This window comes from Myotis myotis, unplaced genomic scaffold (assembly GCF_014108235.1).
Source record: "Myotis myotis isolate mMyoMyo1 unplaced genomic scaffold, mMyoMyo1.p scaffold_m19_p_2, whole genome shotgun sequence".
Lineage (NCBI taxonomy): Eukaryota > Metazoa > Chordata > Mammalia > Chiroptera > Vespertilionidae > Myotis > Myotis myotis.
Genome location: NW_023416324.1, coordinates 136,263,672 through 136,285,330, shown reverse-complemented (window position 1 = coordinate 136,285,330; position 21,659 = coordinate 136,263,672). Strand labels below are relative to the sequence as shown.

At 40.3% G+C, this 21,659-nt stretch overlaps 1 protein-coding gene across 15 annotated transcripts in view; it reads right to left on the bottom strand.

The window, feature by feature from the left end:
• The window catches only part of SENP7 (SUMO specific peptidase 7), a 171,556-nt gene that overhangs the window by 19,224 nt on the left and 130,673 nt on the right, over positions 1-21,659 (bottom strand). For 10 of the 15 annotated variants that reach the window (XR_004973975.1, XM_036348883.1, XM_036348881.1 and 7 more), the window contains 3 exons: positions 13,380-13,413; positions 9,564-9,659; positions 834-1,013 (listed from right to left, as the gene is read on the bottom strand). Coding sequence is in view for 14 of the 15 variants with exons in the window: in XM_036348883.1 (XP_036204776.1) it covers positions 834-1,013; positions 9,564-9,659; positions 13,380-13,413 (310 nt within the window). In the remaining variant the exon portion in view is untranslated. The remainder of the gene's footprint in view (positions 1-833; positions 1,014-9,563; positions 9,660-13,379; positions 13,414-21,659) is intronic. The other 5 variants (XM_036348885.1, XM_036348884.1, XM_036348890.1 and 2 more) reach the window with 1 other exon arrangement.

Below are 21,659 nucleotides of genomic sequence, written 5' to 3'. Positions count from 1 at the left end.
CATTAGTAACTAGAACCAAAATTGACAATTTTTAGACTCCTTATTGCATTAGAATGTAAACTCCACAGGATATTGACCTCTGTATTTCCAGGATCTGGTGTTGAGGAGGTCTACTAAATATTTGTTACTGATGTATAAATAAATGAATGAATGGTAACAAAGCAATTAATTATTTTTCTCTACCCTCCTCCATATATCAAATTTATTAATTTAAAAAATGTTCCAAATACTTCCTTCAATATCATTTTCTTTAATCAGTCATTTCAACAGTGGTCTCAAATGGCATTCTCTTCCCTGATAATGATTATAAATGGCTAATTGTATTTCTCCAACTTCTCTATGTAATCATAAATCTTCCCAATTAATTTTGAATTAGGATAGCAAAATAACTAAATACAGAAAAGTACTCAATCCAGTCTTAGAGAAAGGATATATAAGTAAACTGAGTTTCTCTTTAGAAAATAAATAAAATGTTGAAGTTAAAGACTTCTGTATGTTATTTAACTTTGTCACTAATTAGCTCAGTCACAGTTCATTTCGAAATCAGGGCAAGAAACTCATAAGAAAGGTAGCCAAGGATGGTAACTGACTAAAATATAAGGTATTCCTTTTATTTTAGAAAATAAAGTCATTTGACTGAGTAAAAGTATCAGGAGAAATTATGTGAATAAATAAAATCATTTATCTTACATAATATTAAGGGATAATTTTTTTTTAATTTAATGAATTTCAAATCAGTGAAATTACATTTTATTAAATTACTTTAGAAGAAAACTATTTATTTACAGGACTTCTCAGGTTATCCTGACATTCAGAAATAATTTTATACTCACATTGCTGGCTTAACATAGAGTTTTCTAATTGGGTCTGAATGTCCTGAAGATAATGTGATGAGACCCAGAGGAAAAGGATAGCAAGACTCCTTTTACTGTGATCATCATCCTTACTTTTCCATAATCCAAACCTCTTTAAATGTGTGGTATCCACTAGCAATAAAACCTCATTCAAGGACACTAAAAGAAATAAAATAAAACAAATTAATAAGTTAATCTATTTAGGAATACAGCACTATCTAATCTACACTAATAAAAGAGAAAAATGGTAATTGGCGTACGGCACTACCCTTTTCATTGGCTAATCAGGGCTATATGCAAATTAACCGCCAACTAAGATTGGCAGTTAACTGCCAACAAGATGGCGGTTAATTTGCATATGTAGGCACAATGCAGGGAGGCGAAAGGGAAAGCAAGAAGAAGCCCCCTGCCACTGACAGTGATCGGAAACCCAGGGGGGAGCTAAGAGCTGGGGGGCAGGGCAAAGGCGGCCCCATGATCGGAGAATCAGGCGCCTTTGCCACCCTGGCCAGTGATAGCAGGAAGTAGGGGTGGAGCCAGCGATGGGAGCTGGGCATGGTCGAAGCTGGCAGTCCCGGGAGCTAGGGGTCCCTTGCCTGGGCTTAAAGCGGAGCCCACGATCGCAGGGCCGCTGCAGCTGCGGGTCCCCGCTGCCCGGGCCGGACGCCTCAGCCAGAGGCGTCCTGCAGGGGCGGAGCCCCCGCGATCGCGGCGCCCCCCGCTGCCACTGCAGGTCCCTGCTGCCCGGGCCGGACGCCTAGGCCAGAGGCGTTAGGCCTGGGCAGGGGCGGAGCCTGCAACCGCGGGGAGCTGGGGGTCCCCTGTCCAAGCCTGACACCTCTGGCGGAGGCGTCAGGCCTGGGCAAGGGGCCGATCAGGCGATCAGAGGGTGATGGGGGTCTACGCCTCTGGCCGAGGCATCAGGCCTGGGCAAGGGGCAGAGCCAGCAATCGGAGGGGTCTGGGGGTCCCCTGCCCAGGCATGATTCCAGGGCCAGAGGCCTCAGGCCTGGGCGGGTGTCAGAGCCAGTGATCGGGGGGAGATGGGGGTCCCCTGTCCAAGCCTGACACCTCTGGCGGAGGCATCAGGCCTGGGCAAGGGGCCGATCAGGCGATCGGAGGGTGATGGGGGTCTACGCCTCTGGCCGAGGCATCAGGCCTGGGCAAGGGGCAGAGCCAGCAATCGGAGGGGTCTGGGGGTCCCCTGCCCAGGCCTGATGCCTGGGCCAGAGGCATCAGGCCTGAGCTGGGGGCAGAACCAGTGATGGGGGGAAATGAGGGTCCCCTGCCCAGGCATGACGCCTCTGTCAGAGGCGTCAGGCCTGGGCAAGGGGCCGATCCTGCAATTGGAGGGTGATGGGGGTCAACGCCTGAGGGCTCCCAGTATGTGAGAGGGGGCAGGCTGGGCTGAGGGACACTCCCCCCACACACACACACCCACACACCCAGTGCACGAATTTCATGCACCGGGCCCCTAGTCTATCTATATAAAAGCCTAAGCGACTGAACAACCAACAACTGGTCAACCGGTCACTATGACACACAATGACCACCAGTGGGAAGACACTCAATGCAGGAGCTGCCCCCTGGTGGTCAGTGCGCTCCCATAACAGGAGCACCACTCAGCCAGATGCCAGACTCAGGGCTCATGCCTGGCCGCCGTAGCCCCAAGAAGGCAGCAGAGCAGCAGCAAGTCTACCGAGCTGCGGTGATGATGGCAGGCGCAGCGGGGCCAGGATGAGCAGGAATGGCAGGCAGGAAAGGCAGGTGGCATTAGACTACAGGTTTTGGCCCGATACCCACAGGCTATGCTGAGGGACCCCACTAGTGCACACCAGGCCTCTAGTATACTATATTTTCAAAAAGAATTATTTTTCAAAAACGTAATTTCCAGTGCATTTCACTGAACTCAGATGAAATTCCCTAAACAATATTATTACAGTAACAAATACAATTAGAAAAAAACAAATAATTAAATGGTAATTAAATATAGCAATTTAGTCTCTTGCACTATATGATCTCAGTTATATCCAGGAATGTAAAATATGAAATTAAATTTCCATAGCATAAAAAACCTTGTCCAGAGAGATTTCTTACTAAGAATTCCACTAACACTAGCAAAACGGGAAGAAAAAAAAGACTATTTTACTAATGTAGAAAAGTAAGCATAATATAACTTAGAAAATTATTTCTATCTTGATCAATACTATCAACCAAGCCTCCAAATGCTATCATAAGCCAATTTGTGCCTCTCTTTCTTCTCCCAAAACATCTGCAGTCTAATTCTACTATACAGATTAGCCACTATGAAAAGATTCTCAAGAAGAGTATATATGAGCTTCTGAGTGGTCTAATATAATACTTCTTTTTAAATTCTTGCAGGTTTTACTTCTCAAAACTTCTAGGTAATCACTCTGAATTATCACTCTTCCTCCCTCTTGCTATCCTAAAAGAATCCACTCTGAGGACCTTTTTTTAAATTCAAAGAAACATATAAAACTGGTATAAAGAAGTCCCAGAGGTCATCCAGTACAACTTTAAGGAAACAAGCAGCTAAACTAGGAATATAAATATCAGCTAAGTATAAACCCAGGATAGGTACTGACTTGAAATAAATTTCTTAGCACTCCTCTCCTCCTTTTCTCCTGGAACCTTCCTACTCAAATGTAGTCCTCAGCCTCTGTCATTGACATCACCTGGGAGCCCGTAGAACTACAGAAAATCAGGCCCCACCCTAGATCTACTGAATCAGAATTGCCAGTTTAACAAAAAATCCCAGGTGATTCATATGAACATGAAAGTTTGAAAGCATTTTACAGTAAGCATTCAAATACTTATTAACTAGTTATTATCTTAATGTTCCCATGCCAGCCATTCTTTTTTTACTTTCTCTTCTAAGTTAATCCATTTTAAACATCTATTTCATATTTCCTCCTTCTTTCTTTCATTCTTTCCTTCCCTTATTCCATTTCTCCAAGTCTTTTTCTTGTTCCTTTTCTGCATTTCTTTCTATTTACCCTCTGGGCCTGTCTGCATGCATACCAGCCTACCTTTTCTCTCCTCCTATCCTGTCCTATCCAACCCTAGCTCCCCTCTTTCCTTTACTCTCTATTTACTGGCTCCTTTCAATAGACTATCAATTACCTATCTATGGCTCTATCTATATTTTATATTCCTACCTACCTAACCTTCCTATCTAACATCCATCCATCTTATATTTTACTGTAATATTTTAACTGACTTTTTAGATTTCTTTCCCCCGCTTTCCAAAATTGAACTTTTCTTACTAGTTCCTCCTTTTCAAACCCTGTTTCTCCTGCTCACATTTTTTCACTTCTTTTATATTTTACTCTTTCCTACTGATTCATCACTCTATTTAAACTTCTCTTTCCTCTCACTTCCTCCCTTTCTATCTTTCCCCTTCCTTCTTTTATAGCCTTTTACAATATCTTTCCTCACTCCATTTTATTCCCTTTTTCTTTCTCTATCCCTAGCCTGCCTGTGTCCTGCATGCCTGCCTGCCTTTTCTTCCCTCTTTCCTTCCCGACTTCATTCCTTCTTCCCTCTTTTCCTTCACTCTTTCTCTCTCCCTCTCTCCCTTCCTCTTTCCCTCTTCCATTCCTCCCTCCCTCCTTCCTTCTCTACCTTTCTTCCTTCCATTCTTTTTTACTGGTTCTTCTTTAAATAAAAAAAAATTTAAAAACCATTATTTTCATTTCTATCCCTTTTGTTCGTTTTCTCATTACTTTGTACAGTCTTTCATATTGGCTTATTTATACCTTTTAAAGTCCTCTCTCTATTCTCTCTCTCTCTATTTCTCTCTCTCTCTCTGTCTCCCTCTCCTCTCTCTCTAGCTATCCTTCTTAATTTTACTGTATTTTTTAATACTCCCACTTTTTTCCAGCTTATTATTATATAATTAACATATAACACTATGAGTTTAGGTATAAAACATGTTGATTTGATACACTTATTTATTGCATTGCAATTACCACCCTAATGTTAGCTAACTCCTCCATCATATCACATAATTACTTCATTTTTGCGCTGAGAGCATGTAAGATCTATTCTCTTAGCTACTTTCAAGTATATATTCAGTATTATTAGCTATAACCAATCTGTATATTAGACCTCCAGAACTTATCTATCTTTGAATTGAGTTTTTACTCTAACCAACATCTCCCCATTTCCCTCCCTCACCCCCCGCACCCCACCCCCACCCCCCCTCAGCAGCCTCTGCCCTGGTAACCACCATTCTAGTCTCTGTGAGTCAGCTTTATTAGAGTTCACATATAAGCAATATCATGCACTATTTGGCTTCTCTCACTTAGCATAATACCTTCAAGGTCCATCCATGTTGCCCTTCTTTCTCATGGCTGAATAATATTTGTGTGTGTGTGTGTGTGTGTGTGTGTGTGTACACACTACATCTTTACCCATCCGTTGATAGACACTTTGATTTTCCTATACTTTGCTACTGTTAATAATGTTGCAATAAACATGGGGTGCACATATCTCTTCAAATACTATTTGCATTTTCTCTGGATGTATACCCATAAGGATTACTGGATCATATGATAATTCTACATTTAATTTTTTGAGAAACTTCCATATTAATTTCCATAGTGATTGCGCCAACTTATATTCCCACCAACAATGCACAACACTTGTTATTTCTTGTCTTTTTTATGACAGCCAATCTAACAGGTGTGAGGTGATACTTATTTTGTTTTTGGTTTGCATTTCCCTATTGATTAGAGATGTTGAGCATCTTTTCATGTGCTTATTGGCCATTTGTAACTCTTCTTTGGAAAATGTCTACTCAATTCCTCTGCCCATTTTTCAATCAAAATATTTTTTGGTTTTTTGTTTGTTTATTATTGAGTTAAATGAATTCTTTATATATTTTGGATATTAACCCAAAATCAGATATGTGATTTGGAAATATTTTCTTCCATTCTGTAGGTTGCCTTTTCATTTTGTTATTTCCTTTGTTGTACAGAAGCTTTTCAGTTTAATGTAACTCCACTTGTCTATTTTTGCTTTTGTAACCTTTGCTTTTAGTGTCAAGTCGAAGCAAAGCATTGCCAAGATGGATGATAAGGAACTTACTGTCTATATTTTTTTCCAGGAGTTTCAGGTCTTATATTCAGTCTTTAATCCTTTTTGAATTGTATATAGTAAAGGTAGAGGTTCAGTTTCATTCTTTTGGATGTGGCTGTTGAGCTTTCCCAACACCATTTATTGAAGAGACTGTGGTTTCCCCATTATATATTCTTGGCTCCTTTGTTAAAAATTTATTGACCACAGACCCGCCTGTGTGGCCCAGTGGTTGAGCGTTGACCTATAAACCAGGAAGTCATGGTTGGATTCCTGGTCAATGCACATTCCTGAGTTGCATCCCCAGTAGGGGACGTGTTAGGCAGCTAATCAATGATTCTCTCTCATCATTGAGGTTTCTATCTCTCTCCCTCTTCCTTCCTCTCTGAAATCAATAAAAATATGTTTAAAAAAAGAAAAACAGCTTTTAAATTTTTCCCTTAAAAAATAAATTTAACACTATCCTAGCTGCTGTAGCTCAGTTGGTTGGGCATCTTCTCATGTGTCAGAGGGTTGCTGGTTTGATTCATGGTCAGGGAATATGCAGGGTTACAGGCTAGGTCCTGGGTAGGCGATGTGCAGGAGACAGCTGATCAACGTATCACTCTCACATAGATGTTTCTCTCTCTCTCCCTCTCTTATTCTCCTCCCTCTAGAAAATCTTTTATAAATAAAAAAAAGAAATTTGAATACCATCATAAGAAATGTTTACCTTATTACCAAAATTTCCCCTGATATTTGGTTTATTCTGTTATAGAGCTATGGCAGACATTGAAAGTGGGAGTTGTCTATCACTATGCCTACCCACTAATAGCGACCTTAGCAATAGTATCCTAATTTTTATTTAGTAAGCAAGGTACCGAGCTTTTCAAAACTCTATTTCCTAGCTTCCTTTACAAATAGATGTGTGGTCATATGACTAAGTTCTTGCTGGAAGCCGATCCACCCTTGCTGCTTGACACAGTCACTGCAGGGATGTTTCAAGGGACCTGGCATATATGGCATACTGTTCTTAATATGTTTGCTCCCACTCTTAATGCTATGTGTTTTAAACAGGACCACCTCTCTGAGAAAGGTTGTTTCCCCAGGTGTGGATTTTTATCAGTAAAACCCCTTAACTAAATGCCAGGTGGGTAGTTAATCACTTTAACTACGAACAATCACGCTTAAACTACATAATCTTTACTTAGAATAATCTCCTTCAGTTACTTCCTTGTAGCTTAATAGAACAATAGAATAACCTTGGAATGGAGATAAGAAACACCCTAACCTTTGGAATAGAATGGATGGGATTAAGATCAAATAGGATAGGAGACACCAAGATGGCGGCATAGGTAAACACCAGAGTTTTCTGCCTCGAACAACCACTTCAAAAATACAACTAAAAGCTGGAACGGACATCATCCAGAAGCACAGGAAGGCTGGCTGAGTGGAAATTCTACAACTAGAAGGAAAGAGAAAAGCATACCGAGACTCAGAGGAGGTGCGGTGCAGAAGTAAAATACAAAGGTGCGGAGGTGCATGCGGAGAGGGCTGGCGGCTGAGGTCACGATTGTCTTTTTCAATTGGGAAGGAGTCTCAGGCTCTGAGCTCCAGTTCCAGGCGAGTCTCTGGGGACCCAGACTCATACGGGAGAAACGGGACTGTCTAGCATTGGTCGGAACTCGAGGGCAGCTTTCTCTCGGAGGTACACACAGCAATTGCCGGGGCCTCTGAGGACAGGACTGAGAGCAGCCATGCTGCTCGCTCCGCCCCCCCCTTCCCCTGTTGATCCCCTGGGGCTCCGCCCCGCCCAAGCCATGCACAGAGGCTTTTGCATATGAAAGGCCCGGCCCTTTGTAATCTGAAAATTACTTAACAAACTGCAGCTGCCCAAGGCCCCAAGGCAACTTGCATTGCTTTACAGCTGGCAGTCTGCAGGGTAGCCGCAGGCAGAGGCTAGATTAGCACCTCCTTAGATCCAAGAGCCAGTGTACCCAGTGGTCAGAGTGGGACCGTCCAGATTACAACTCCTCAGATCCATAAGGGACACACTCAGGGGGCAGACTCAGCACCAAAGCCCTGCTGAAGCAAGTCTTGCCCCATAAGGGTGTCTTCAGCACAGAAGTTCTCCCACTGCAGACACAGCTGATTCTCACAGCCAATTGGCCTGGAGGTCATTCCCTCCCAGTGTTAACTACAACAATCAAGGCTTAACTACAACAAGACTGTGCACAAAGCCCACAGGGGGGTGCACCGGGAGTGTCTACCTCGGGTAGTTGGGGAGACTGAGCCACCGGGCCCTGTAGGACACTTAGCATAGAAAGCCACTCTATCGACACAGCAAAGCATAAAAAATGCCGAGACCAAGAAACAGGACACAAATGACAGAAATGGAGGAAAGCAAACTACTGGATATAGAGTTCAAAACCACACTTTTAAGGTTTTTCAAGAAGTTTCTAGAAACCGCCGATAAATGTAGTGAGATCCTCAAGAAATCTAGTGAGACCCTCCATGTTGTGATAAAGGACCAACTAGAAATTAAGCATACACTGACTGAAATAAATAATATTATACAAACTCCCAACAGCAGACCAGAGGAGCGCAAGAATCAAGTCAAAGATTTGAAATGCAAAGAAGCAAAAAACACCTAACCGGAAAAGCAAAATGAAAAAAGAATCCAAAAATACTATGATAGTGTAAGAAGCCTCTGGGACAGCTTCAAGCGTACCAACATCCGAATTATAGGGATGCCAGAAGATGAGAGAGAGCAAGATATTGAAGAAATAATGACAGAAAACTTCCCCTTCCTGGTGAAAGAAATAGACTTACAACTCCAGGAAGCGCAGAGAACCCCAAACAAAAGGAATCCAAAGAGGACCACACCAAGACACATCACAATTAAAATGCCAAGAGCAAAAGACAAAGAGAGAATCCTAAAAGCAGCAAGAGAAAGAAACTCAGTTACCTACAAGGGAATACCCATACGACTGTCAGCTGATTTCTCAACAGAAACTTTGCAGGCCAGAAGGGAGTGGCAAGAAATATTCAAAGTGATGAATACCAAGAACCTACAACCAAGATTACTTTATCCAGCAAAGCTATCATTCAGAATTGAAGGTCAGATAAAGAGCTTCACAGATAAGGAAAAGTTAAAGGAGTTCATCACCACCAAACCAGTATTATATGAAATGCTGAAAGGTATCCTTTAAGAAGAGGAAGAAGAAGAAAAAGGTAAAGATACAAATTATGAACAACAAATACACATCTATCAACAAGTGAATCTAAGAATCAAGTGAATAAATAATCTGATGAACAGAATGAACTGGTGATTATAATAGAATCAGGGACATAGAAAGGGAGTGGACTGACTATTCTTGGGGGGGAAAGGGGTGTGGGAGATGCGGGAAGAGACTGGACAAAAATCGTGCACCTATGGATGAAGACAGTGGGTGGGGAGTGAGGGCAGAGGATGGGGTGGGAACTGGGAGGAGGGGAGTTATGGGGGGAAAAAAGAGGAACAAATGTAATAATCTGAACAATAAAGATTTAATTTTAAAAAAAAAAAGATCAAATAGGATAAATACAAATGTAAGAGGACAATAAAGAGGAACCTGGCCATGATGATCACCTGAACTCGGCCTCCGTGTCCTTCCTTCTTCGCCGACTCCGTCCACACCTTGGGGGACCCCTGGATCTGTTGGGGCTGGACCCCAACAAGTTCTAGCTAGCAATATGTAAATAGAAGAAGTTAGGTGGCATGCACATCTAAAAAAGCTCCTTAAAATTAAGGGCAAGGGATAGGTGGTATGTGCCCTGTTAACCATTTCCCCCTTCCTCCTGCTTTCTACCTGGAACACTGACATGATGACAGGAGTATAAGCTGCCATATGGACCATGAGACAAAATTGGGGATGAAAGTCACATGTCAGAAATGAAAGAGTCGAAAAATAAAAAAGCCTGTGCCCCTGATGACCAAAATACACTATACCAGCCCTTTCAGCCTACTTCTCGGTTTCTTCTATGTGAAGAAAAAAAATCACAGCCAAACATAATTAATAGCTAATATAAATATGGATAAATCAAATTTGCCCTCAGCTGCTATAGAAAAGGAATAAACATTTAGACCCCTAGCTTTCCCATCTACAAGAAAAAATTTATATGCATGTCTTGTTTTTTTAAAAAAAATTGTACACAGAAACTTAGCATAGATTGGATTTGGGGAAGAAGACTAATATTGTCTTCTTCCATTATAAAATCAAAAACCCATTACCACTGACAGAATATTTTTCCATAACTTTCATTTAAATCATCTTTTAAAAATCATACAGCAAATAAGAGATCCAGTTTTGCTTTTCCCAACTTGTCCAATATTTATAAAAATAAGCCTTTTCAAAGATTTTTTTTAAATCATATGGGATAGGAAAATCATTAAATAAAGCAATATTTGAGACAAATTAGAAATATTAACTATGAAAACCTAAAATGTCATTTTTGAAGTTTGTAGCATAAGAATATGAGAGGTAGCCCTGCTACACAGGTAGAACTACATCAAACTAAAAAGCTTCTGCACAGCAGAGGAAATCAAAAAAATAAAAAGGAAACCTACAGAATGAGAGAAAATATTTGCAAATCATATACCTAATAAGGTGTTAATATCCAAAATATATAAAGAACTCTTGAAACTCAACAGCAAAAACAAATAAACAGTTCCATTAAAAAGTGAGGAGAGAAATTAAATAAATATTTTTCCAAAGAAGACATATAGATGGCTAACAGGTACATGAAAAGGTGCTCAACATCACTACGTGCAAATGCAAATCAAAATCAAACCGCAATAACATATCACCTCACACCTGTTAGAATGTCCATTTTCAAAAAGATAAGACAAAAATGCTGGTGAGATATGAAGAAAAGAGAATCCTTGTGCACTGTTGATGAAAATGAAAATTGGTGCAACCACTATGAAAAATAGTATGAAGGTTCCTCAAAAACTTGAAAATAGAACTACCATATGATCTAACAATTCCACCCAGGGTATTTATGAAAAAAAAAAAAAAAAAACTAATTCAAAAAGATATGTACACTCCCAGGTTCACTGCAGCATTATTTACAATAGCCATATGGAAAGGACCTAAATGTACACACACACACACACACACACACATATTGGAATACCATTTAGCCATAAAAGAGAATTAAATCTTGTCATTGGTGACAACATGGATGGACCTTGAAGACATTATGCTAAGTGAAATGTCAGACAAAGAAAGACAAATATCACATAATGATAATTATGTAGATTGTAAAAAAAACAAAACAAAAAACAAAAACAAAAACCCACCAAGCTCAGAAATTGTGATCAGATTGGTGATTTCCAGAGGTGGGAAAAATGAGGTAAGTAAAATGGATAAAAGGGTCAAAATGCACAAACTTCCAGCTACAAAATAAATAAATCATGGGGATTTAATGTACAACATGGTGACTATAGTTTATAACACTGTATTGCGTATTTGAAAGTTGCTAGAAGAGGATATCTTAAAAGTCCTAATCACAAAGAAAAACAATTTTTGTAAGTTGAAATAGGAATGCATATTTACTAGACTTATTGTAGAGATCACTTTGCAATACAGTTTACCTTTGAACAACAAGAAGGTTATGGGCACCAGTATCTAGTACCCTTCCCCCGCCAATACGAGTGTCTGCAGATGCTCAAGTCCTCTATATAAAATAGCATAGAGCAATGGCTCTCTGCATTCCAGGATTCCCAACCATGGATCAAAAATAACTGCTTTCAATCTACAGTTGATTGAATCCACAGATACAAAACACAGAAACATGTAGGGCCAACTGAAAAAAAATAATCCATGTATATATGGACCTCTGCAGTGTAAATCCATATTGTTCAAAGGTCAATAGTATATACAATATCAAGTCATTATGTTGTATACCTAAAATTAATATAATGTCATATGTTAATTATACCTCAGTTTATTTTTTTTAATATATATATTTTATTGATTTTTTGCAGAGAGGAAGGGAGGGAGATAGAGAGTTAGAAACATCGATGAGAGAGAAACATCGATCAGCTGCCTCCTGCACATCTCCCACTGGGGATGTGCCCGCAACCCAGGTACATGCCCTTGACCGGAATCGAACCTGGGACCCTTCAGTCCGCAGGCCGACGCTCTATCCACTGAGCCAAACCGGTTTCGGCATATACCTCAGTTTAAAAAAATATGATACATAACTCTGTTACATAGGTCTTTATAGCTTATCTTTTCTGAAATTATTTCCTTTTAAATCACAGGTCTTTGTTTCTGCTAAGTACCTAATATTATATCATTTCATAATAACTTATCAAAATTTCCTAATTAGGTCTATCAATATATTTCTTCTTTGCCTTATATATTCTTACTATTTACAGTAGCTTCCTAATTAATAGATTCATTATCATACCAAAAATCTGTGATTTCTGTACATGGGTATCTGGGGAGTTCAATTACATTATTTTGATCACATCTTCAATCTTGGAACAAAAGCTTCCTGTTACCTGTTTCATTTCTAAAATGCTATTTGTGTATATATTTTCCTTTTCATTCTTCTCTCTCACACGGTATCCTTTATATTGCTTATTACTTGTTTTCTTATTGTCATTATTTATTCTGAAAGGTTTTCAGTTGGAGAGAGAATGAGAAAATGGCCTGAGTCTTTACAAGTTGCAGGTATATCTCCCAATCTACTTTGCATTATTCAAGTAAAAAATGGTATTTTTTAAAAATCTCTCTTAAAAAAAAAAATCTCTCTTAACCTCTGTGTAAAACATTTCACCTGTTTGTATACATTAAAAATTTCCCTATGCTTCTGTCCTTACAGTTCCTATTTTTCCCTTTTTATATATACCAAAACATGTCTTGCTATCAAAACATTTCTGTTAAGCCTAAGAAATTATCATGAGCCCTAACAGGTTTGGCACAGTGGATAGAGCGTCAGCCTGCGGACTGAAGGGTCCCAGATTCGATTCCAGTCAAGGGCATGTACCTTTGTGGGCACATCCCCAGTAGGGAGTGTGCAGGAGGCAGCTGATCGATGTTTCTCTCTCATCGATGTTTCTAACTCTCTATCCCTCTCCCCTCCTTTCTGTAAAAAAGCAATAAAATATATTTTTTAAAAAAAGAAATTATCATGAGTCCCTTAATACTACTTTACTTGAAGTCATTAAAACAATAGTATACTATTTTCAGTATTTTTAAAGCATTTTAACTCCTTTTGAAGCTGCTAAAAAAATTGTTATGTTGAAAAACATTATTAACCTTGGTTTTATTTAAATTCTATACTGGAAAAAAAATGGAAAACTTGTTGCAGAAAGATTTCAGAATTTTTGCTGACCAATTATTTTATACTACAAATTACAGTGAAAAGTGATTATAAGACAATGACAGCTTACCTTGAAATGGGATCTTAACATACTTCGGCGTGAACTACAGGAAAAATACAAAAACTGAGTTACACTTAAAATGTTGTTACTATTCAAATTTTCAAATTTTATTTTCAAAATTCAAACTCTACACTAAAAGTACTCAAGCCTTTTTATCAATAAACCAAGAATATGTTTCACTGTAAATACTTAGTTTTATGAAAGTTGAAGGATCCTGAACAAGCATCCTATCTAATAAGAAAGTAATATGCAAATTAACCATCACTCCATCACTCCATCATTCCATCACTCCATCACAAAGATGGTGGCGGCAACGGAGCTGGAGCTAGCAGGAGGCTTGGGTTGCCCCAGCAATGGAGGAAACCAAGCTTCCCGCCTGCCCTGGCCGGCCCTTGGCTCCGCTCAAGGCTACAAAGTTTCAATTATAGAAGATAAATAAATCCCAGATACCTACTTGAAAAAAGAAAAAGATAAAAAGAACAGGTTGGGAGCTTGGGTCACCGGGGGGCGTGGCCAGCCTGAAAACGGCCCTCAGCCCCTCACCCAGGCTGGCCAAGCACCCCAGTAGGGACCCCTCACCCTGAAGGGGCTGTGGCCAGCCTGCAAACAGCCATCAGCCCCTCACCCAGGCTGGCCAGGCACCCAAGCAGGACTCCCACCCTGATCCGGGACACCCTTCAGGGCAAACCAGCCGGCCCCCACTCATGTACCAGGCCTCTATCCTATATAATAAAAGGATAATATGCAAATTGATCCTAACAGCAGAACCACTGGGAATGACTGGTCACTATGATACACACTGACCACCAGGGGGCAGATGCTCAATGCAGGAGCTGTCCCCTGGTGGTCAGTGTGCTCCCACAGGTGGAGCTCTGCTCAGCCACAAGCCAGGCTGACAGTTGCCAGCACAGTGGTGGTGGGGGGAGCCTCTCCTGCCTCCTCAGCAGCGCTAAGGATGTCCAACTGCAGCTTAGGCCTACTCCCCGCTGGCAGGTAGACATCCCCTGAGGGCTCCCGGGCTATCAGAGGGATGTCTGACTGCCAGCTTAGGCCCAATCCCCCAGGGAGCAGCCTAAGCCAGCGGGTGGACATCCCCCAAAAGGTCCCAGACTGCGAGAGGGCACAGGCTGGGCTGAAGGACACCCCTCCCACAAGTGCACAAATTTTTGTGCACTGGGCCTCTAGTCCTAATATATGAAAACCCAGGGTCCATAACAACCAACCAAAAGCTCCACCAAACACTGGCAGTCCTGCAGTCAGTGCTGGGCTGCCGTGGCGACCCAGCACTGACTGCCAAGGGGGCTGCGGATCAGGCCCAGAGAGAGGCCATGAGAGAGAGGCAGGGTCTGATCTGCAGCCTCCATGGCAGCTGTTGATCAGCCATTGCCTCTCTCTTTCTCTCCAGACTTCACAAGCAGCCACACCTCTGTTTCTCTCCTGGCCTCCGTGGGAGCTGATCAGCCCCGCCTCTCTGATCAGGCCCAGAGGTTGGCCCGGAGGTGCTGACTAGCATAGAAACTGACCAATCAGAACCAAATCTGGGTGAACTGTGAGGAGCCAATGGCTGCCTAGGAGGCGGAGCTTTTGATGCTGATTGGATAGAAACCAACAAATCAGAACCAAATTGGCCAGCAGGGGAGAAGCATTAGGGAGCGAGATCAGGCCAGCAAGGGAGGGCAGTTTGGGGCAACCAGGCCGGCAGCAGAGGGCAGTTGGGGGAGAGATCAGGCCGGCAGGGGAGGGCAGTTGGGGTGCAATCAGGCCGGCAGGAAGGGCAGTTAGAGGCAATCAGGCAGACAGAGGCAGTTAGGGGCTAGATCAGGCCGGCAGGGGAGAGCAGTTGGGAGCAAGATCAGGCAGGCAGGGGAGGGCAGTCAGGGGCAATCAGGCAGGCAGGCAGAGGCAGTTAGGGGTGATCAGGCAGGCAGGCAGGTTATTTATAATAGCCCAGATTTGGAAGCATCCCAAGTATCCAACAGTAGATGAGTGGATAAAGAGCTCTGGTACATTTACACAATGGAATAACACTCAGCTATAAAAAATAAAAAAAAATTAAAAAGGAAGGAAATCCTACCTTTTGCAACAACATGTATGGACCTGGAGAGTATTATGCTAAGTGAAATAAGCCAGTCAGAGAAAGACAAATACCATATAATTTCACTTACTAGTATATGTGGAATCTAATCAACAAAATTAACTAACAAACAAAATAGAAACAGACCCATAGATAGAGAGAATAGATTGACAGCAGTAAGAGAGGAGGGGGTAGAGGATTGGGTAAAAAAGGTGAAGGAATTAAACAAACAAACAAATAAATACCTCACAGACAGATAACAGTATGGTGATTACCAGAGGAAAAAGGGAATGGGAGGGGAAAAGGCAGGAGAGGTTAAAGGGAAATAAATGGTAATGGAGGACTTGACTTGGGTGAACACACAATACAGGTGATGTATTATAGAATTACACCCCTGAAACTTATATACTTTTATTAACTAATATCACCCTAATAAATTAAATAAAAAAGAACCCTGTGTAAATAATTTAAATCTCAATGTGCTCATTTTAAAAAGCAAGTAAGACTTTACTTAGTATATTTTTCAAAAATGTTTCCTTAATTTTTAAAGAAGAAATAAGACAAAGTTCAAAAGAAACTGCCAAGAGATGTCACTGACTTGGATAAATAAGTTGTCACTGACTAGTAAATACACCAATCACAAAACAGGGTGTAATTTTTGGCTTTGTTGACATTCCCAGCATTCATCTTTCCTTGTTTCATGCTACAAATTCCCTTCAAACTAAGGATTCAGCAAGGTTCTTGCTCTTTCTGCTCCTTCTGCCACGACACTAATTTTCTCTAGGTACCTCGTCTGTATACCTGACCTCCTTAACCCTTTGAGTGCCAACCAATATCCTAGGAACTATACTAAAATTGCCAAGGCATTTTTGCTGATTTTACAGCAGTTTAGGGGGGGAAAAAATGAATCGCAAGTAAATGAAGTTACATATTCAAAAACTTAAGAAAATCTTTACTACATTTGTTTTCATCTTTGACATATATTGTTTGCTGATTGTATTATAAAATACTAGTAGAAAAAAAATTTGAACAAAACATATAATGTTAAAATAAAATTAACCTCTAGAGTGCCGGGGAGCACGATCGCGCTCCACCTGCCTTTCCCGAAAAGTGCCGGGAGCCCTATCGTGCTCTTCTGCAGTGTCACTATTAGATGCTAGTAGTTCCCTCTTTATTGGCAGATGGCACCTAAGTGCAGATTACTTACGATGCCAAATGTTTGTAGTTCTAAAATTGACCACTGGCATTTATCTGGCTAATTTTCATAATTTTTTTCCTAAACTGCTGTAAAATCAGCAAAAATGCCTTGGCAATTTTAGCATAGTTCCTAGAATATTGGTTGGCACTCAAAGGGTTAATGTTGACTTTGAATACATGAATGAAGATTATTTAACTTTTAATAAGAATTGACATATTTAGCAATATCATCATCACTAATAAAAGCAGACTTAGAACTGGACACCATTTCGAAGCTTTAGGGCTACAAAATCTGAGTAAACTTCATAAAATCGTAGTACCTGTAAAAAATTAGGCAGATAAATGCCAGTGGTCAATTTTAGAACTACAAACATTCGGCATCATAAGTAATCTGCACTTAGGTGCCATCTGTCAATAAAGCGTGAACTATTAGCATCTAATAGTGACACTGCAGGAGGAACATGATAGCACTCCCAGCACTTTTGGCGAAAGACAGGAGTGCAATTGCGCTCCCCAGCACTCTAGGGGTTAAGCATTGCTTTTATGATAAACTCTCAAGGGTTGTAGAGCACACCTAAATTTTCCATGTACCATCTAAAATAGGCTTGTGCTTTTACATTTGTTTTTCCATTAATGCCAAGTGAATTCATGCTTATTTATTTATTCATTAGCTAGGTTTCTTTTTTGAGCAACACATTTATAAAACTGTCGACCAAATCAGGGGTACAGTCTATGAGCACAAAACAAAATCAAACATGGTCTTGGTACATGGGTACCTAAATTAACTGTCAACAGAGTTCCAAATAAATAAGAAACAATGTTCAGTGAAATTACAGATTTACTGTGACTCCATTACTTTTATCAATTTAAAAATTATTTCATATTGTAGTTTCACAAATATAAAAATCACATTTCATAGTGTAAGTTAGGCACTAAAGCAAAATTCAAGCTAAATGGCACATGAATTAAAAGCTGATCTTCGGGTTCAAATCCTACCTCTATTATCTCTACTAAAACAAATAGCAAGTAGATACTTATGTAACTTACTAAACTTCTCTTAGCTTTAGATAAGTCCCTTAATCAAGGGGAACTATTATCATTAGATACTAGCATCTGATTAATAAGCACATTAACTAGTTTAATTTAGTCAAATTCACCTTATTATTCTGTCACTTTCACACAGCTGCTACATACAGGGTGTGCCCAAAAATGTATACACACTTAAACAGCTGACAGCTGTTAAATGAAAATGAAATGTATTTTAATAAACACTGCCTTTGTAATTACACTCAATGTGTGTATACATTTTGGGGGGACGCCCTGTATATGTGACGTGTATTTTCCACTGCCAAATTCCTTCTGACATGTTTCACTGGGTCTTTAATCTCATAAAAGATACCTTAGCAAATGAAAATAACTAGTGATAGATAATGAATATAAGAGTGATGCTTTTAAAATTTGATAGTCATTACTACAAAATTATGAACTAGAAGTAGTGCATCTATGTATCTTTGGCCTCTACTTTCTATGTTATTCTCTCATTCTTTCACTGTAAGTATTCTTGTCCTATCAAACCGTTCAGCTTGGCAAGGATTTGATACTCACTTATACCTTTGTATGATGATTAAGCCATTATGTAACCTCTCTGAAAGGCAAAGCCTTATTCCTAGCAAAAATTTAATCTCCAGGTAAGAATATGAGAAAAATAATTTTGTGGGGGAAAAAATGATGTTTTTGTGGGGATAAGGTAAACCCAGTTCTCCGAAATCATGTCACATCTATCTAACGTAAGAAAAAGGCCGAACATAAGAGCTATTTTTATAACTTGTTACAATAGCCCATAGAGTTCTCTCAACATAAGAGATACTTAATAAACATTTGCCTGCTACCAACAAAGTTGAGATCTAAACACGAAATGTTCACATCTAGTGCAGCATTCTCTACACCAGATATTTTCAACCTATGTGCCATAAGAATTTTTAAAACATTCAATATTGACTCTTTAGATCTCTTTTCCCTTGTATTGTCAAATTAAAAAATTACAATAGCTAGCACAATAGTCATCCAGTGTGAATGCCCTGTCTTGAAACATAAATATATATCAATATATATAAAAGGCTAACCAACCATCTGACTGACCGACCATCCGACCAGCCAGTAGGTGTGATGCGCACTGACCACCAGGGAGCAGACGCTCAATGCAGGAGCTGCCAAGCGACAGCAACTTTGCAGAGTGCCCTCTCGTTCTCCAGGACCCCTCGGGGAATGTCGGAGAGCCGGGTTCAGCCCGATCCCCGGAGGCCAGGCCAAGGAACCCCACCTACCGGAGGGAACTCGCTCACTCCACGGATGACCTATGAGCCGCAGTGCTACCCCAGGTGCAGCATCCAGGAAGGTACCACGGGAGGGGGGCTCCAGGGCGTGTCTGCCCGTCTTGCCCAGTCCTGCCCCGCTGGCCACCTTCTAATTTCCTTTCAATGTGTACCAATCCATGCACACTCACACACTCACAAGATGGCTGCCTATGACCAGGCCGGCAGGGTAGAGTTAGTGAGGGGCGATTAGGCTGGCAGAGGTGGACAGTTGGGGGTGACCAGGCCAGCAGGGGGGGCAGTAAGAGGTGACCAGGCCGACGGGAGGGGCAATTAGGAGCGACCAGGCCAGCAGGGAAAGGGTAGTTTGGGGTGACCTGGCCAGCAGCAGGGGGCAGTTAGGGGTGACCAAGCAGGCAGGCAGGCGAGCGATTAGGAGCCAGCGGTCCAGGATTGTGAGAGGGATGTCCAACTGCCGACTTTTTAAATTTTTAATTTAATTATATTTTTGTAATTTTTTAAATTGTTTATGCTCTCTCCATTATAACATAGCTGTTTTATTTTTGCTGAATTCCTTTGTCTTTGCTTACATGCATATATTTTACCTGCATATATTTGCTTTGATTTACTAAACCACTTTCTTATAATCAGACACTTAAGTTTTTCACTTTAATTATAAAAAGTGTTCCAACAAACAGGTTTTAAGACATATTTTATGACACTTATTGAATATTTGCAGTACCCTATTATTTGTAATAGCAAAATACTGGGAGACCTGAAATGTCTAAGAGTCAAGAATTAAGGACAAGGAAATCCAAGTATCTTAAAACAGGTACATGAATTAAATTAGTTTACATATGGTGAGTTACAAAACAGTATGTATATTTTAAACATATATATCTAATATGAAGAATATAGAATGGTATACAATTTAGAATCAGGGGCAGTTCTCTCTAGATAAACAAGATTATAGGTGTTCTTTAAATTACTCCTTTATTCATTTCTAGTTTTTTGTTTGGTTTTATTTTTTGCCCATAACAAGCCCACCTGACTGTGTAATAACAATTAATATATTAATTAATAACAACCCACTGTTGAATATTTATATTTGATTTCCCTCTCCAGCTAATCAATTATTGTCATATATTGAAGTTACCCAATATTTTGCCATTACAAAGAACTCAACAAAAAAACTGGTTAAACCTGAATTTAAAATAAAAAAAAGCAAAATGCGGTGGGAGCCATGAAAAGTGTGGAAAAAAAAATCCCTTGAAGAAGAATTGTAAAATCACCCCAAGCATGTAAAAAACATTCATATCTGAAAACTAGTGATGAGGGAACACTGCTCTTGAACTTTCAATCAAAGTGATTTTAACTATATCACAAGCTACCATTATTTGTAGTTCACATGATATGTTGGATTTGTACAGAATGTTTACTCTATTGGGATTAGGTTTTACCTCACACTGTCACCAAGTAAACATCTACTTTATGACTTAAAGCATGCACTCTCTTCTCTGTGAAGTAGCCTCTGATTCTTCCAGACAGATACAGGTACTCATTCCCATAGGTACCCTTTTTGTACATATTTCCATTATACATTTTACCATAATCTAAAGTCTCTATTTATGTGTCTATTGCTTCCCTCCTATATAATAAAAGGGTAATATGCAAATTGACCCTAACAGCGGAATGACTGGGAACAAATGACGCATACTGACCACCAGGGGGCAGACACTCAACAGGGGGAGGTCTGCTCAGCCACAAGCCAGGCTGACAGCTGCGAGCGCAGCAGCAGTGGCAGGAGCCTCTCCCGCCTCCTCGGCAACACTAAGAATGTCCGACTGCGACTTAGGTCCACTCCCTATGGGACATCCCCCGAGGGCTTCCGGGCTGCCAGAGAGATGTCTGACTGCCAGCGTAGGCCCAATCCCCTGGGGGGAGTAGGCCTAAGCTGGCAGGTGGACATCCCCCAAGGGGTCCCAGACTGTGAGAGGGCACAGGCCGGGCTGAGGGACCCTCTCCCCGAGTGCATGAGTTTTCATGCACTGGGCCTCTAGTTATACTGTAAACTCCTTGAAAGCAGAGGCCATGTCTTACTATTTTTATATTCCCTGCTTTATTTCTAACACAGTGAAACATCAATAAAACTTCTAGGAAAATACTTAAGTTATAATCTGATGTAGTCAATTCATTTTAACTAAAGTTTATAGGGCCTACTTAAATTTTAGCCATTTATGGAAGAATAAAAAAAAAATAAAAGCATGGCTCTTTATCATAAGAAGCTTAAAGTCTAATGGAGCAGTTCAGGCAAGAATATAAACAATTATAAACACATAGAATAAATATTACAATAGATGTACAAACAAAGTGCTATAAGTACACAGTAAAGGGAGAAGTTAATTCTGGCTAGAAAGAAGAAATCACAAAAGGATTCCTAGAAAAGGAAGTATTTCACATAAGCCTTAATGAGATGTCTTATTTGCGCTCCCAACTGCAACCTGAATAAAAATATAATTTACTATTAAATTAATTTTATAGCTCAAAAACTATCAATATGTAGTTTTTATACATGATTTTCATTAGATCAGAAATATAATTTTAGGACATTCCCCTGTGATTTTAGGAATCCCCCTCCAATTAAAGACGTGTTTCAATGTATGACAAATTTAAATTGTCCCATATCAAATTATTCTCAGTTCTATT